Genomic DNA, 18,537 nt, shown 5'->3' on the forward strand with positions numbered 1-18,537 from the left:
GGCTTTTTGGACATATGGCACAATTTCAATGAGGAATGCAAGAGACAGATCCTTTCCTGGTTCATTAGAAGTAAATTTCAGAAGCTTGGTGTCCTCGCTCTTTCTATGTCTGCACATGACCCTTGGGAATGTTGTTATGTTTTCCACATGAGATGGGCATCATCTGTGCATAGAGTTACATGTTGCATGGATCAGTGTGGTGCACTCATCGGAGATATTCTCAGATACATGGAACATGAAATTAATGAAGCATGGCACCAAAACTTGCACATTCCTTTTCTTTTCTGTTGTGATTTTCCTTCTCATATAGCAAGTTCAAGTTATCTCATGTCACTTTGTTTAGAAATAGCCTCACATAGTCATCCAGTCATTTATAAATTGGGTTGTCCAAAAAGTTCTTTGGTTTTTCTGTAATATAGCTAGAGTCGTGCTTAGTTGCCTTTAGTTTCATTCAAAACAATTTCATTAGTTTATATTATGACAGCTCACATATCAACATGCCTTTAAATGCACTTATTAAAATTGGTTAAATTTTGCATAGCCATTTTTATACTTAAGATGGAAGAAATATGCACCTTTTTTTGCATGTTATGCTTTTTATGTTAACATAACAGCACTACTGAAATACCAAAAATTAAAATTGGTTTGTTCAGTGTATGGAGAAGGTGCTGTGGTTGATCAAACATGTCAAAAGAAGTTTGTGAAGCTTTGAGGTGGAGATTTCTCAGTGAGTGATTTTGAGGCATAAAGAATAGTTGAAGTTGATAGCGATCAAATAAAAAGTTTAATTTAAGACAATCGACGTTATACTATGCAGCAATTAACCAACATAGAGAATGTGTCTATCATTGTCTGGGAAAAAATAAATGTTTTTTTTTTTGTCAACTCAATAATTTGAAAATTATTCCATTTTCTTTTCTCAGCAATAAAATACATTAAAATAAAATCTAACCATTTGGACTGAGTGGATAGACCAGAGAATATTATGTTGAAGAAAATAAGTCAGGCAAAGTAACACAAATACTATGCAATCTCACTTATATAGATAATCTAAAGAGCAAACAAGAAGAATCCAAGAATAATTAGGTATAGACTCATAGACACAAAGAACAGACTGGTAGTTTCCAGGTAAGAAGGGAGTTGGGGGGCTGGGTGAAAAACGTAAAGGTTTTAAGTAGCACAAAGGCCAGTTACAGATTAAACACAGGGTGCAATGCACAGCACAATGAAGTCGATGATATTGTAATAATTATGTGTAGTGCCATGTGGTACTGGAAATATTGGAAACCCCATCACAAATTGTATAAATACCTGACCACTTTGCTGTAGGCAAGAAGCTCCTATAAAGTAATATAGGATGTCAAATAGAATTGAAATAATAAAAAAAAGAGAATTAACCCAAATGCCACAGGATTTACTTTTATAATATTATTTGCTGAGGTGATATTCCAGGTTCTTCCAGGAATTATGTGCCTGATAAAAGCCCCATATTCCCTTAGGGTGTGTGTCTGTCATCAGCCTGGGCGTCCACAGCTAGCTGTTCTGGGTCCCTCAGCCTCTGTGGCATTTCAACTATTCTTGGTGCTCTGAGCCTGATACCAAGCCAATTACTGTCACAAAGTGGAACTTTGTGTTCTGTTGCTGTGTCCATATGCCTCTGCTATCCACTGTAAAGCACGCAAGTGTTCTGTCACTGGCTAGCATGGGCACTGAGCTGTGAATGGCTGGGCTGCACTGTTACATTCAGCAGAGCCTCTGGTTAGAGTCTGCTGATGTCAGATGAAAGTATGATTATTAGAATTAGGCACAAGAGTGATATAAATAGATTATAGTTTGTGTTCAGGTGAGGTTTGTTTGTTTTTTTAACAGATTTTTCTAACTCAGATACTTTGGAGATGATCACAGAATGAGGCGCATATTGAGGTTTCCTGAAGAAAACTGTTACAGGAAGAAAATAACAAAAAGGAAGGCAGCACAAACCTCCAACTGCACCAGCAGTTTATCAATGTTAGTAACTATTGTGCAGCCCTTTTTATGATGAATATGGAATAAAATACATATTTTCAATGTTATATGTATTATTATTATTCCAAGAAATATAAATATGCAAATGTAGAAAGGCAAACTGGCAGTTAGAGAGTAAATACCAGGATGTAACTTACAGCAGTCAATAAAGTCAATACTATTTTAGTAACTGTATGTGATGCCAGGTGGATACTGGACATATAGGGCCATCACATCACAAATTACATAACTGTATGACTACTCTGCTGTAGAGTATATTTTAAAAATTACATAGAATGTCAACTGGAATTGAAAAAAAAATACAAAGATGCAAGGAAAATAAGACCAGCAACAGTGAAAGGAAAAGAAACCAACAGAGACAAGAGGGAAGGAGGGAGGGGGGTGGGGAAAAGGAAGGGAAGGGGAAAATCAAGGAACATATAGCAAGGACTCATGGACAAAACCAAAGGGGAAGAGCTGAGGGAGGGAAGGAGGGAGGGGGCAAGGGAAAGTGGTGGGGGGGAGGCAGAGACAAATGCATTTGAAAAAATAAATTAAAATAAAATTAAAAAAAAGAAAAAAGAAAAAAAGGAAATTTTCACAAATTCCAAAGAGGCTAATTCAAGAAGAAAATCAGGAAATGTTCTAAAGAAATGTTACCCCTCCTTCTTTTATAAAAGCCATTCCAGTACTAAGAGTATAAAAACAAGTAGAAACACATATGAACTTAGACAAACACAACTGCACACATACACTCACTAACACAAAATTGTACATGCAGGTAAAGCACATGGTAACACCCACCCACACACAGTTGCACACATTAAGAGACACACTAACAAAGAGATGCACACCTAGATGGAGGAATAAGAAGGACGGCCAATGAGAAGGAATTTTCTGTGAATGGAGTTATCACAGGCTAATTCAAGCACCCTGTTCCCAGACTCCCTCTGCACCTTTTCAACAGATAGTCCTTTGGTGTTGCCATGTCCTGAGCATCTTCCTGAAGCCCAGCCCCACTCCTCCAGCCTCAAGGAGGGGCTTTGCTGTTAGGCCTGCCACTGTCTCACCCTCTGTGTATAGCACAGTAACCTGTGGCTGCGTCCTCGTTTGTCACGGAGGTCACCTTCAATGTGAGCTGGAACTGGGACGTGTCCCTGGGGTCAAGATTATTTTGTATAAGGAAAGGTGGTGTGTGCACTTCTGCTGGATGACATGCGTCCATTCCCTGCAACACTCAGAGTTGTTCATTGTCAAGGAAGAAGAAATAATAAGGTGTTGAAAGAATAGTCCCCAGGTACAAGGTGGAATTTCATATGCAAACAGACTGTATCACTTCTTCCTTTCTTGCCTGCATTAAAATGTGGGAAATGAGAGCCACACAGAAGGAAGACGTGTCCCTGAATGCAGCTGATAGCATCGAGAAGAAATCCCTGTTCACAAAAAGAAGTCTCTTTCTTCTACACCAATGCTCACACATGCCCCCAGGGTTGGTCTCTGTTCTCTGGGCTCCAGAACACCACCTGGTGTCCTGAGCTCCCTGTAGTGCCCTGATATCCTACTGTAGCCCAGCCTTCATGTCTCCTGCAGGGAGGTTTGTGTCTGGGCTCACACTGACTTCCTCTCCCTGTGCTGCACCCACAGATATGGTGCTGTCTGCTCATAGGTTGTTCAGCTCCATTGTAGGTTGTACCCATTGACTTCTCTGCACTCATGAAGTTTCTGCCCTAGGACTTCCATGCCAGCATTGTTAGGGTCAAGCTATCCCATCCACTCAAGCTCTTGTTCTAGAGCCTGCCATGCCCAGCCCATATTGCAGGAGGTGAAGGCGTACCCAGAAACCTTGCTGCAGATCTTCAGTGAGACATAGGCTTCTTAACCTTTTCCCAAAACTGTACCACCTGAACCTGGGTACAGACACCTATGGAGAGGAGGCAGAACTGGATGGAAGTTCCTCTTGGCTGTCACTGGTGCCCTCCTCAATTGAGAGACTGTGAAGGCCCTTACTTGTAAACACTGCCATGAGGAACAGTGTTGTAAAGCTCCAGTTCATGGGTCTATGCTCCCAGGACTTCTGTAGGGGATGGTGTGGCTGTGGGTGATGTTTTTAGAGCTGAGGCAGACCCATATTTAACCTAGTATACCTCTCTTTACTTACATATGCATGAGTCAGAGTGGGTCATAGCTGAACTTTGACATCACCTTAGAGAAGATAGAGGACACCATGCTCAGTGGGAGTTTAATGGACACAACCTGTATCTGTGTCAGAGGGCATGTGTCCCATGTCAGAGTATTGCTTAGTTCCAGAAACAGATGAGAAGATCTTTCAGTTGTCACAGTGTGGGGAAGGTCAGACGTGAACATTACCTAGGAGAGCACTGAGAAACTTGGCATTTACCCAGGGCCCTAGATCTGTGCTGGGATTCTCAGACATGTGTCAAGTATGTGCGCCACCAAGTCACCACAGACACTGCATATTTCTCTTCTATGTAGATGTTGTCATAATGCATTATCACACTTGGAAACTGCATCAAGTAAAGAAATGTTTTAAGGATTTTTCATAGTAATATGATAAATCAAATAAATCTTTATCATTTTGGTAAATATACGCCATGGATGTATGCACTATGCAATGAAGAAGAACTAGCACTTTGTGACCCCCACAAAGGTGAGATCTCTAAGTCAGTGCAGCCCATGATCACAGGGAGCAGGATAGTCCTCGCAGCACCAGAGGTAGAACTTGGGAAGCTGGTGTTCCATGGCTGTAAGTTTTCACCATTTGGCAGAGTCAGGGCTGAGGGTCTGGTGTACAACTTGAGCCTGAATGACTCACAATGTATTGAATATTGAAGCATTTGTGCCTGACACATCACATGTGAAGACTACTTACTGTAAAAAGGTGAGAGGAGAGGAGTAGTGTTAAAATACAGTGCAGGCAGCCATTCCAGAGAAACCACCTGATACCTCTTCTTACACAACATCTGATAGGTTTGGACTCAGCACAGTTACCTCAGTGTGCCCCTAACATTGCATTTCAAACCACTGTTTACACAGCTAACATTATATACCTTAAATACAGAATTGAAAATTATAGACAGTCTTTACAATTCATACCTCCATGATCAGCTAAAAAATACCTTATCTTGTGTAAAGGATTTAAGCTCCTCTCTTCTACTCTTCTACCAGCATCCCTCTCTTTCCCAGTAACACCCATTCCTTTCACCCCTCATCAAAGCATTATTAGGGCTTCTTCCTGAACCTGTGCTTCCCAAATAGCACTTCATTTTGATCAGATAAACATTGGTTGTCACTCATATTGTTCCCTTCATTTATTTTTACCATATCATTACAATAATTTAAAAGAATCTTGCTCTGAGCCACTGCATGAATGAATCTTGAGCATATCATGTTGAGTGAAGTGATATAGGCAAAGCTGAGCAAACACCAAATGGCCTTTCTTATGTCAGGTCTCTCAGACACTCCAGGTGTTAAAAGAGAGGAGAGTGTTGTGGTTGCCCAGAGCTGATGGGAGAGGCACAGTTGAGCTGTCTTTCCAAGGAAGAAACATCCTGCTATGCAGAGTGCTTTGGTTCCAGAAGTCAACTGCCTATCAATGCACCCAGAGTAAACCAGCTGCATGTGTTTTTCATTTGTGTGAAAGGTATATATTACTTGGAAATCTCACCACAAACACATAGAAAATGAAACATGTCTTCTAGCATAAGGGCATAAAGAGCTAAAAGGTCTTCATTCCTAGCCAGAATGCAGAAATTGTTTTAAAAGTCTTATCGTGACTGGAGAATGTCCCTATTGGAACACATTAATGAATAACATTTGCTCCAGAAGAGATGTTCAGAGTGGAAACAGCAAGACATCTTAATCAAAGGTACATACCTTCCCTTTCTTGTCCCAGTGCAGCAGAATCATTCAAGACAGTGTGTTCAAGAGCACAAACTACATGATGCCAGCTCCTAGTCAGAAGGCCATGTTTCCAGAAGGGAAGATATCATTGCCCCTTGTTCAGCCTTAAGCTGTTGACTGCAGAAGTTGAGCTCAAGGTAGGCGCTACCAAAAAAAAAAAAAAGTGCTCACTCTGCCCTTTTATATCCCCAACTGATGCCAGGGATATAACTCCTGTCCTGGGCACAGTGCTCCTGGGGCCATAAGGCCATGATAGCCTCTGATATGTCTTGCAGGGTACACCCTGCAACCAGGATAGGGGGCCATTGTGATGTAAGCTGCCTTGCTCTCATATCTGAGCACTCAGATCCTTACTGAGTGAGTGGTGAAGCCATCTTTGTCTTCAGTGGATGCTGAATAACCTGACTCAGAGTTTCGTCAGGAAAAGGGCTGGAAATAATCCATCAGGTAGAGTTCCAGATGTATTCCATACCCTTTTTTTCTCTGAGGCCCCTTCCATGTCGAGAGATTTCTGAGATCCACATGCATTGATGCCTGTACCTGCTGGTTGTTATTTTCACTGGTAAATAAAATTGCACCCATTGATGCTCCCTTGTTTGCTTAATTTAAAACTAGAACTTCTGTTTGGTTTCTATGTTCTAACAGATAAGCTTAAACATTTTTATATATATTTGTATGACCATAGAATTTTTTTCTTCTAGAGCAAACACACCTAGAGTAAATTAAAGTTAACCTGTTAAATGCAATTTGATACAAGCTTATGAAGCACTTAGTTAAGGAGGAATAACAGGACATACAGTGACTTGGTGAAGGAAAGTTCTAATTGTTGATATACCATCAGCAAACATATATTGTCATTTCTTCATATATTTTCTGCAGAGAGAATCTGAGAAATTATATTCACAGAGAAAAGGGAAGAATTATCCCTGGGTGCATATGAGATATCTGAAAGGATATGCTTTCTCCCAAGGGAAAGATCCTTCCTCCCCGACCCAGGTCCAAATCTGGCCCTGGGGTTGAATCTCTCCTCTGCTGGACCTGAGTGCCCCCTGGTGCCCTGAGCACTTCCTGCAGCACAGCCCTTCTGTCTCCTACAAGAAGTTTGTGTCTAGACTCACACTGACTTCCTTTCACTGTGGTCTCTTGCACAGTAATACATGGCCGTGTCCTCTGCTCTCAGGCTGTTCAGTGTCAAATAGACTTGGTTCTTGGAGTTGTCCTTGGTGATGCTGAGTCGGGACTTCAGCCCTGGGTTGTAGTTTGTACTTCCATCACTCCATACAGCACCGACCCACTCCAGCCCCTTCCCTGGAGATTGGCGGGTCCAGTGCACCCCATTGCCACTTAAAGAGAATCCAGAGACAGTGCAGGTGAGGGAGAGGGTCTGTGAGGGCTTCACCAGTCCTGGGCCCGATTCCTGCAGCTGCACCTGGGACAGGACACCTGGGGACAAGGAGAATCAGTTTATGTCATTCATTTGCAGTCACCAGCACCCACAGACCCATGTCTGATATCTAAGTCACTTACCCTGGGGGACTGTCACCAAGCACAGGAAGAGACCCAGCAGTCTCATCTTCTTCTAGAATACAGTTCTGTCTTCTGCAGAGAATTCAGCACTTTGCACTGGGACATCTGCTCACCCACACTGCCCAGGGGAGGATTTACCTTGGAGCAAGAAGAGAAATTTGCATGTGAGGCAGCCTTTCCTATATAAGTAAAGAGATACCAAGGTAAGGCTCCCTGGTTATTCTGGGACCTCTGTTGGGTTCTATCTCCTCTGGCACTCACTGAACATGTAAGTCAGAGACAAGGAAACCACTGGTTCATGAGACACATAGGCTATGCAATGGTGGACTAGATGTGTAAGTGACTTTTGAAATCTCATGCATCTTTCAAATAGATTTAAAAAGGATTAACACTGGTTCAGACATCGTCTGATCCCAAAACTCTAGTATATCCATAATTTCCAACATGTTATATTTTCATACAAATAATGTCTATATTGGTAAAATAATTCAAAAATTAATGGCAGTCATTCTCAGCATCTTGTTTCTTTTCTTCCTTTCTTCTTTCTTTCTGTCTTCTTTCTCTCTTTCTTTCTTACCTTTTTAGGACAGATAGGTATTCATTACATGGCATTGGGCACCTAAAAAATCTTGGCAATAGATAGAGGAGTGGGCTCTAAGCTGAGCCTCAGACTGACTCCTGCAGTCTTATGAGACCAACCTGAGAGGGTGATGTACCATCTCTGAAGTTTCCATTGGAAGTCTTTTTAATTAATTAATTAATTTATTATTCCAAATACATTTGTCTCTGCCTTCCCCCCACCACTTTCCTCTGCCCCCTTTCCCCTCCCTCCCTCAATCCTCCCCCACTTTGGTTTTGTCCATGAGTCTTTGCTATATGTTCTTTGACTTGCCCCTTCCCTTCTTTTCCCCCTGTCTACCCTTCTTTCCCTCTTGTCTCTGTTGGTTTCTTTCCCTTTCAGTGTTGCTGGTCTTACTTTCCTTGCATCTTTGTTTTGGTAGTTAGGTTCCGCTTATAGGTGGGATCATATGGTATTTGTCTTTCGCCCCCTGGCTTGTTTTGCTTAGCCTAATGCCCTCTAGTTCCATCCATACTGTCACAAAGTTTAGTAGTTCTTTTTTTCTTTCTCCTGTGTAGTATTCCATTGTGTAAATGTACCACAATTTCTTGATCCAATCATATACTGATGGGCATTTAGGGTGCTTCCAACACCTGGCTATTATAAATTGTTCTGCTATGAAGACTGAGGTGCATAGGTTCTCTTGAATTGGCGTTTTGGGATTCTCAGGGTATAATCCCAACAGGGGAATCACTGGATCAAAAGGCAGTTCCATTTGTAGCTTTTTGAGGAAATTCCACACTGCTTTCCATAATGGCTGCACCAGTCTGCATTCCCACCAACAGTGCACTGTGTTCCCTTTTCTCCACAGCCTCACCAGCACCTGTTGTTTGTTGATCTGTTTATGATGGCCATTCTGACCGGTGTGAGGTGGTACCTCATTGTGGTTTTGATCTGCATTTCTCTGATAGCTAGTGATGTCGAATATCTTTTCAAATGTCTCTGGGCCCTCCGTATCTCTTCCTTGGAAAAATGTCTGCCGAGGTCCTTTATCCATTTTTTTTTATTGGATCATTTGTCTTCTTGGACACTTTCTTGCTCTTTCTGGGATCTTTTTTCTCCCTTGTTCCCCAGCTCACTAATTCGATCCTCTGCTTCACTGAGCCCACTCTGGATTCCCTCTACTGTGTTCTTCAATTCAGAAATTGTATTCTTCATTTCCTCTTGCTTCTTATTGATAGTTTCCATGTCTGCTTTCATGCTAATATAGTTTATAATCAGTTGCTCATAGTTTCCCTGTAGTTTTTGGTAATTCTCTTTGGGATCACTGGGCTCACTGAGCTTCCTTAGAACCAGATGTTTTAAACCCAATATCTGATAGTTTACTTGTCTCTATTTCATTATTTATCTTGTGAGGTTTCCTCCTTTTCCTTTGGGGAGTGTTTATTTTCCTTCCCATTTTTGAGACACTCTTCTTTTTTGGTTATTCTTCTTAAATTGATTTATCTGACTTCCTGACTTTGTGTTGTGAACTTTAATAGTAGGAGACTCCCCCTTTTTTTATTTTTTTTTCTTTCTTTATGGATATGAATCTGATGACGTCAGCTTTTGAACCCATCTGACCTTAGCCAGTCTTTAAGAAACTTCTTGAAATCTACTGCCTGTGTTTGTGTTCTCCTGTAGTTAATCTAGTTACTCTGCCCTCAGCAGTCAGGGTGGAGTAGTGTCTCTGCTAGGGCCAGGGCTATTGTGTCCTTTCATGCTGCTGCTGCTCAGGGGAGTGGCCTGCCTGAGCAAGATGGGTGCTGCCATATGAGGGAATAGTCAGCACTGAAATATTTCTCACTATTACATCAGTTTTCTATCGAAAGCCTCTGTGGCCAGACTTTCCTAAAGCATCCCTAGATCACTCCCTGTCCCCCTTAGCAAGGGTCCTAATATCTGTGATTGCTTCTCAGTACTCACCATCTGGGTCTGCACAGCACTGGGCCAGGGCCGAGCTTACTGGGCGCGTGGCTATTTTGTCCTTTCATGTTGCTGCCTCTCTGGAGAGCGGTCTGCCTAAGCAAGATGGCACCTGAATAATGTGGGATGAGTTCGCACCTTGTTTTTCCTTTCTTAACTTTAAGATCTTCTCTTAGTCTTTGAAATTTGGCATTTTAATTACAATGTGTTTTAGAGTAGGTCTCTTTGGGTTAGATTGACTGGGCCATCTGTGTTTCCTGAATTTGTGTAGCTTTTCCCCTCTCCATGTTAGGGGTGTTTTCTGTCATTAATTTTTCAAACTGTGTTTCTATCCCTTCCTTATTTTCTTCTCCTTCTTGCATTCCTTTATTTAAATGTTGTTGTTTTACTTGTTGCTCTGGAGTTTCCTTAAGCTATTGTTATATAGGTGAGCCTTTTTCATGCAGCAGCTCTACCTAAGTATTACTTTATACCTTGTAATCCAGTTCACTAATTCAGTCCTCTCCACTCTGCTTCATCCGGCCTGCTTGTAATTTTACCTAGAAATTTTTTTGTTTTTGTTTTCAGATGTTTTATTTGTTTTCTTTTTCTTCTTGTTTATAGCTTCTATTTTATTTTTCATATTGTTCTAGTCCCTCCCCGTTTCTTGTAGTTTTCAGTTAATTACTTGTGCATCTTTATAACCATTCTTTGAATTGTATATCTGATACTGTGCTTCTCTCCATTTCATTTAGCTCTTTAACTGTGAATATTTTCATTCCTATTGATTGTGGGTTCTTTCTATTTCTCCTCATTTTAAGGGACTCTTTTTATTTGTTTCTGTGATTCCAGATGTTCTGCATTGCCAGCTGTCTTCATAGGGTGAACTTCTGTTGTAAGTGTTCTGTGGGACTCAATGCTTCAGTTGTTTTGATCTCCTTACCTGGATGCTCCAGAATTGTTCTTTCTTCTTTTTGTGGGCTCTCATCTTGCACTTGTACCTTACCTGTAGGTGACTTCTTTGTTGGTGGTTTCTTCCTTCCAGAGGGATTGCTGGTATTCAGAGTTCTCACATTGTGTTGTATATTTTATTCAGGTGTTGGTTAAGAAAGCAGTGTTACCAGACAACAAAACTTACACTATGCTGACTTCTTAATGTAGAGAACCTGGAAATTTGACTTAGTTCTGTTAACAAATATAACTTGTGCTACATTTGAAATATGGCTAAAAATTATGAATGTGTTTCCTGTTTGAAAAAAAAAACATTTTTCTAAAAATAATGTAATGGTCATAAATATATCAATCTAAAGAATGCTAATTAGTAACTTTAATTGTCAATAAAACCATGGCTTCTACGAATTCAGCATTCTAATTAAGTTGGAAAGTAATTGTATGAATTATTAATAGAAGGTATAAGATATGAAAACACTTGAAGAAATAGAAGAAAATAATTTGTCCTAAAGTTGGTTGTTTTTAATGAATTAAAAAAAAACAAATTAAAAAGAACCGTGTCCATAGCAGAAAGACTGTGTATATCGCAGAGTGTTTATGCAAATTAAGGAGTTGTACGAGATGTAGAGAACAAATTATATATTTCATCTGAATCATAAATTTAGGAGGTAAATGAATTTAAATATCAGTGGAACTGAAAAGAGACTTTCTTTGGTTTGTATTCAGATAGTTAAAAGGGAGAAACTTCAACTTTTGCATAGAAAGAAATGATTTTATATGTTTTAAAAAGTTATATTATATTTTGTTAGATATTTGATTACCTACACATACATACTCTTTATTGTTAGAAGTAAAGTTGTGCTACCCCATATTTATGTTTGATACATTTATTATTACTTTGTGTAAATGAATATTCAATAAAGTAAAACATTGGCAATTTATTTTAAATACTTAAGACTATACAGTAATATACATATAACGATGTTGAAGAAAAATAATAGAATAGGAATTTATTTACAACACATCTAAAAAAGGTGAAGAGATTTTTTTAAAATTTCTGAATATTAATTTAATTTATTTTTAGAGAAAGGAAGGCAGGGAGGAACAGAGGGAGAAAAACATTAATGGGTGGTTGTTTTTCACAGGCCCCACATGAGGAACCACACCTGTAACTCAAGTGTAAGCCCTAGTCTGGAAATCAAACCTGTGGCTCTTTGATTCACAGGTTGGCATTCAAGCCACTGAGCTACTGCAGCTAAAGCGAATTAGTCTTAATTTGGTATTTTGATACAAGTGAGTGTAATTATATGTAGAGGAAATTGGCTTCAATAGCCTCTGTACTAAACAGTCATGAGCACTAAACTCTAGTTCAGAGAATAATCTTAATATTTTAACTTAGAAATGTATACTATTTTGTTTTCTGGCTTCCTCGATAATATAGAGATTAGTAACAAAGTATGACTCCTCCATGTTGCAAGCCTTACTCCCACTCAAGGAGTACTGCCTCCAGGCATCACCACCATCATCACCACACTTGTCTGTGCCCAGGTTTCATCTCCCCTCTTACTGCGAGCAAGGCTCTCTTACCTCTGAAGGAAAAGGACACCCCTATTCAGCAGGTAGCAGTAGCAGAAATCAAGCAGCACTTTTCTTTTCCTAAAATAATTTAGAGCAAAATTCTTCAGCAGGAAATAACATAGGCACTTAGACAAAATAATAGCAAGAACAAAATGCCAGGTACCCATGGTCACCGAAAAAGGAATCTCAGGTGCCTAGCAGCAGGCATGTGAAGACAAATCAGTCAAAAAAAGGCACATAGATGGATGATGAACTGGGTTGTTGACTAGGATAATCGATGTGAGTGTGCAGGGGTTCCCATAGAAACTCAAAACTCATCCTTATTTCCTCACAGGAGCTATAGATACATTTGAGACCCACGTACTCTGTATCAAACATCACACTGACTAAAACAAGTCCAGTCTTCTCATAGGGGCACTGAGACAAATGCAACAGCAAGTATAACTCAAGCCATTAAAATGCCAACAAAAGACATTTAAAGTTATCACACCACTTTCTCTATTTGCATGAATGCTCCATCTGTCTGCTGGAAATGGTATTGTTCTGTAAATTACCTACCACAATATAATTCCTCTCCAAAAAGAAAATAGCTTTCTATCAAGTCCCATTGGAGCATGCACTCCAACTTCAGGTGCTTTTAACTTGTTCAGGGGCACAGAAAGGAGACCTGTTATTGCCTGAGTTCTATGAGCAAGTAATTAAAATGGTTTGGGCAGATTGGACTACAAAATGATCAATCAACATGCACACAAATGGCCTGAGATATCCCCAGAGAAACACCGGATGATAAATATTTCTTTACAAGGTCCTTGTTATCCTCGTGGGGAACAGCTGCATATCATCATGCACTTCAGGATCTCTTCAAGACTTTAACCATTATAGCAAATAAATCAGACATCTCACTTTCTAATATTCAGAAATCTCTGGATTCTCTAGCTAGAGTTGATTTAGGTAATTAAATTACCTTAGACAATATACTAAGAAGAAGGAGGAGTTTGCATGACCATCAACTCCTCTTGTTTCATTGATGCCTCAGCTCAGATGGAAACAAGTATCACCTAAATCAGGGAACAGGGTCCCAGGTGTGAACAAACATTGGACCATCACACCCCTCTCTTTGAGGGAACTCAGAATTGGTTTATGAGACTATTAACATGGATACCACAGGGGATCAGGTACAAAAAAAGAGGACTTTTTAATTTAGGTTCAACATTCTTTGCTTTATAATGTTTAACTGTATTGTTTTGTAGTCCTTTATGACTTGCTTTTCCCATGCCAGAAAAATAGAATCCACTAGACAAGGATCTCTAAAAATATACCTGCTTTTAACTCACAAGATTTTGCTTTCCAATAAGCTCAGATTTCTCATTCCCCTAGAAGATTCATAACACATAAATAGCCCTATAGATGTTGGGGAAGAATTAACATCAGAAAATTAAAACATGAAGTAAAATTTTATACTGCTCTGAATTGCTATGTAATTGCTAACTTTTTTAAAAAAAAGAAAACTCACATACTCACAGTTGTTTTTATTTTTTAAAGAATATTGTATTTGTTACCAGTTCTGGTACTGCTTTTACATGAAACCACCTTAACCACAGTTTCAGGTGACACAGGAGACCCAACAGCAAAATTTGGTTGACACCAACCAATTCCAGAATTATGACAGCAAAGTTCTGTATTGTGACCAGCAAGGACACTGCCTGTATGTCCACAGCCTGTCCCCATGACCTTTTTCTTTTTGTGTCACTCTCATTCATACACACACACACACACACACACACACACACACACACACACACACACACACACACACACATATATATATATATATATATATATATATATATACATATATATACACACACATATATACATAAAGTTGGTTGTTTATATATATATATTCCTGTTTGGGATATAAATGGACTTTGATATGGGAGTCTCTGGGTTGCCAGCACCTGAATAAAACCACTCTCAATTACAGCAGCTCCTGACTCTCTTGCACTGCATCTTGAAATTTCAGGCAGCCAGATGTGCCTTTGGTTACATGACCATTGTGCCTCTGGTGAGGGCTCCCTTCCTGGTTCATATCAGACAGCTTCTTGTTGGGTCCTCATGTTGAGGAAGCATCAGCCAGCTCTCTGAATTTATTGAGCAAGGCAGTATCCACTTTCTTGGATCTCTCATGACCCAAGCAACTTGAAAATCCCCATTTTAAATACTATTATATTTGGGGAATGAGGCATTATACATATAAACTTGAAAGAACCCATGTTTTCAGCCCACACCACTTCCCTAGAGCCTCTGGAGAAAGGGTGATACTTCTACCACTCTGACCTCAGTCCAGAGAAGAGATTTCATGCTCTGACCTGCAGATTGTATAGGAATAAATGTGTAGAAATGATATCTCCTGGTGTGTGGTAATTGATTCCATTGTCTTAAGAATGTAAACGGGCTGGGGGTGGTCTCCCATTGTCAAAGGTGTCCCCACTCTGCCTGCTGTGTGATCACCAGTACTGCTAAGGGACAAAGAAACTTACAAGGCTGTAGTCTCAGTTGAGGAGATGCCTCAGGATCTCCCTCTGAGAGAGGATTGATAGAAACTGTGATGTCAAACTGTGCTAGAACCTGGAACTTTGTCAACCTTCAACTGTGCATCCAGGATGTCATCTGTGTGATGACTTTCCAGTGACAAGGTCACAGAAATTCCTAATGACAATCTTTTAGTTACTTTCACCAAGCTCACTTCCATTTTTCAGAAAAAGGGGATGTCATACAACTGGCTGGGGTGTCACTACATTCCAGACTCTCACACCTGACCCTAACCAAGGTTCCCAGATGAAGCTTCCATGAACACCTCCCAATTTAGAGAACAAGGATGCTCCCAATGTGCCCCCTGCACAAACACTTAAACCCTATTAAATAACAGAGGTTCTTTAGGAGCATCTTTTGAATCTCTCCCTTGAAATGCACTTGGTCCCTTGAAACTTTTCCCTTACTTTCTGATGTGGCACCTGTGGTTGCATCTGTTCTGGACTCACAACTCTACCTATGATTGAGAAAGTCAGGAGGCTCATCACTCTGTCATCTCATCAGTACAGTCTAGCTAGTATGCTTCTCAGTGTTTGTGACACACTGAGAATGTGGTTCATCACACTGAGACTCTTGCACAGTAATATACAGTCCCATCATTGGACATCAGGTCATTCATCTGCAGTTAGGCAGTGTTTACGAAAGTGTCCATGGAGAAGGAAAATCATTCTCAGACACTCTGGGCAAGCGTGCATTTCCCAGTGTTTCTGTTGATCCAGTCCATATATTTCAGGCCCTCTCCTGGACCTGCTGCACCATGTTCATATTGTAGGTGATGAAGCTTTGCAGGAGAACCTCAATGAGGGCCTAGGCTTCCTCACCTCATCCCTAGACTGTGCCATCGACACCTGGGAATGGACTCCTGTGGAGAAGAGGCAGGAGTGGGTTGAAATGCCCCATGAGTGTCAATGGTCCCAGCCTCAACCCTGTGATTTGTAATCCTATTGCCTATAGCCACTGCCACCAAGAAGAGGGCTCTCCAGTCCCAACCCATGCTGAAGGGGTGTGCCAGCAGGACTTCTGGAGAAGAGGTTGTGGCTGTGTGTGATGCTCTCAGGGCACAGACAGACCCATATTAAGCCTAGTCTGCTTCTCATTTGCACAGTAATGAGACAGAGGACTTCATAGCTGATTATATGACTCCACCTGGGAGAGTGTAGAAGACACAGAGACCATGCTCACTGGGAGACTCAGAGTCTAAGTTTAATCAGTGTTATGTGGTATTAGTTCCCCATTTGGTCCTTGAGCTCTGTGCAGACATAGCTCCTCCCACTGAGGAACAAACTCCCACAAGACATGCTCCTCATTGAGAACTCATCTTTGAGTGACATAGAGGCCCCTGGACAAATTCTGGGCTTTAATGACTATAGGTTTTATCCCTTTGATCAGGATGTTTTCAAAATGCATCACTGAATAAATTGAAGAACCATCTCTGTCTCCAGCTCCTTAACATTCAGATATAAAGACACCTGATAAATATTCCCACTGACTGTGATTCTCTTGTCTTATCGAGTTTGGTAAATGCTAAAATAGAACAGGATATTTACACTCATTTTAGGTCCAACCCATATTTGAGATGTTTTTTATACAAAGAGGAAGATCCAGGCACTCAGAGGAAATCCCTCCTTACCTTCTGCTCCATCTGCACCTTACTCAGCAGCCTGAGATCTGGGTTCTGTGCACCCTCTGCTGCACAGCCCAAGCCCTGGAGGGGAAGATCCTCTCTGGACTCACAGGGCATGGGCATCTCTCTCAATGGTTATAGTGAAAATTTAAAACCTCAGCCCTGGTTTCAGGATGCTGCCTTAGGGACACAATGTGTTTATACATCTCAAGATAAAGGTAACTAGCCATATTCAGCCCCAGTGAATCTGCAGGGAACCCCAACCCAGGGTGCTGTAAAGCCACCAGGGAGCCCCTTTGCTAGTATTTCCACATGCACTGACTCAGCTAACATCCCTATGTCCAGAAGCTCTCAGGGGTTCTTGGGGTCTCTGAGGTCCTCAGGTTCTTCTGCTTGCAGGTCCCATCTGAGTATCCTTGCATATGGCCCTAATGCTACTGTTCTTGTCCTATTCAATAAATCACACACACATATCCACCCACGCGACACACACAGTGGTAATGTTTATGGTAATAAACTCAGTTCTCCCTTCTCCCCTGTTCCTACAACATGGTCAGGATCCACACACTAACCCAAATTGAGTGAGTGATGAACATTGATAACAGAACAAAAACAAAAATACAAACAGAAACAAACAAACAAAATATGGTTCACATGAAGACAGTGCCCACCCTTGTGGTTTTCTGATCTCCCAGCACCTTGAACTTGCAGAGTCTGCGGTGAGAAGGCCCTTGCTTGTCCTGGGGAGGGACAGACCCAAGGTACACTTTTACGGTCAGTGTACCCAGCACTGACATTAAATGTGTGGGGGTCTCTCTGTCCTACAGCCACAGGTCCCCATTTTCACTGCACACAGCAAGGGGCCCCAATGGCATTACTATGAAGAATGGGATGAGTGCCTTCTTAGGAGTAAAAGCAAGTACTGATGCAGGAATAAGAGAGCAAGTAAAGTGGCCCTGGGTTGTCAGAGTCTGTGGAGCAGTGTCAGTGTAGTTTTCCACTGTCCCAGCTGTTGTCTTGAGGGCTCCCTGGTGTCCTGAGCCCACCATATCAACAACCCTCCTGTCTTCTGACAGGAGGTTTGTGACTGGGCTCATGCTGACTCCCCCTCACTATTGTCTCTAGTGCAGTAATATACAGCTATGTCCTCAGTGGTCATGGAACTCAGATTCAGGGAGAACTGATTCTTAGATTTGTCTCTGGTGATAGAGGTGTGGCTCATGAGGGATGGGCTGTAGTAAGTACTGCCACTACTACATATGCACCCAATCGATTCCAGCCCCTTCCCTGGGGGATGGTGGATCCAGTTCCAGCAGTAACCACTACTGGTGATGGAGTAACCAGAGACCACACAGGTGAGGGAGAGTGTCTGTGAGGGCTTCACCAGGCCTGGGCCAGACTCCTGCAGCTGTACCTGGGACAGGACACCTGGAGACAAGGAACATTAGTCTTTGTCAGTCACATCCAATCACCACCATCCCACAGACCTGTGTCTGACATTGGGACACTCACCCTGGGGGGCTGTCACCAGGCACAGGAGGAGACCCAGCAGTCTCATTTTTTTTTTTTTTTTTATGGAACAACCTTACCTTCCCCAGAGACCTTGTTCCTGTTTGAAGAGAGAGCTGTCAGCCCACACATCCCAAGGGTGGAATTTAACCTGGAGATGGGAAAAAAATATGCATGTGGGGCCTTCTGTTCATATAAGCGGGGAGAGGCTGAGGTTATGGCCCCATGTTCTTCCTGTTCCTGGGCACATTTCTTCTCTTGGACTTGGTGGTGTAGTTCTGAAACAGTACACTGCATGGGTATTGAGACACCCTTGAGTCATGTCAAT

At 41.4% G+C, this 18,537-nt stretch overlaps 1 gene segment (V, D, J or C); it reads right to left on the reverse strand.

Annotated features, from left to right (window-relative positions):
• LOC129076592 (Ig heavy chain V region PJ14-like) overlaps positions 1–7,536 on the reverse strand; it is a 111,559-nt gene extending 104,023 nt beyond the window's left edge. Inside the window, 2 exon segments of the V gene segment in view lie at positions 7,044–7,368; positions 7,453–7,536. Of these exon segments, the coding sequence occupies positions 7,044–7,368; positions 7,453–7,498 (371 nt within the window).
• Positions 7,537–18,537: the final 11,001 nt, after the last annotated feature.

The sequence above is a fragment of the Pteronotus mesoamericanus genome, unplaced genomic scaffold, assembly GCF_021234165.1.
Source record: "Pteronotus mesoamericanus isolate MK-2021 breed Mesoamerican mustached bat unplaced genomic scaffold, CSHL_Meso_final contig_61, whole genome shotgun sequence".
Lineage (NCBI taxonomy): Eukaryota > Metazoa > Chordata > Mammalia > Chiroptera > Mormoopidae > Pteronotus > Pteronotus mesoamericanus.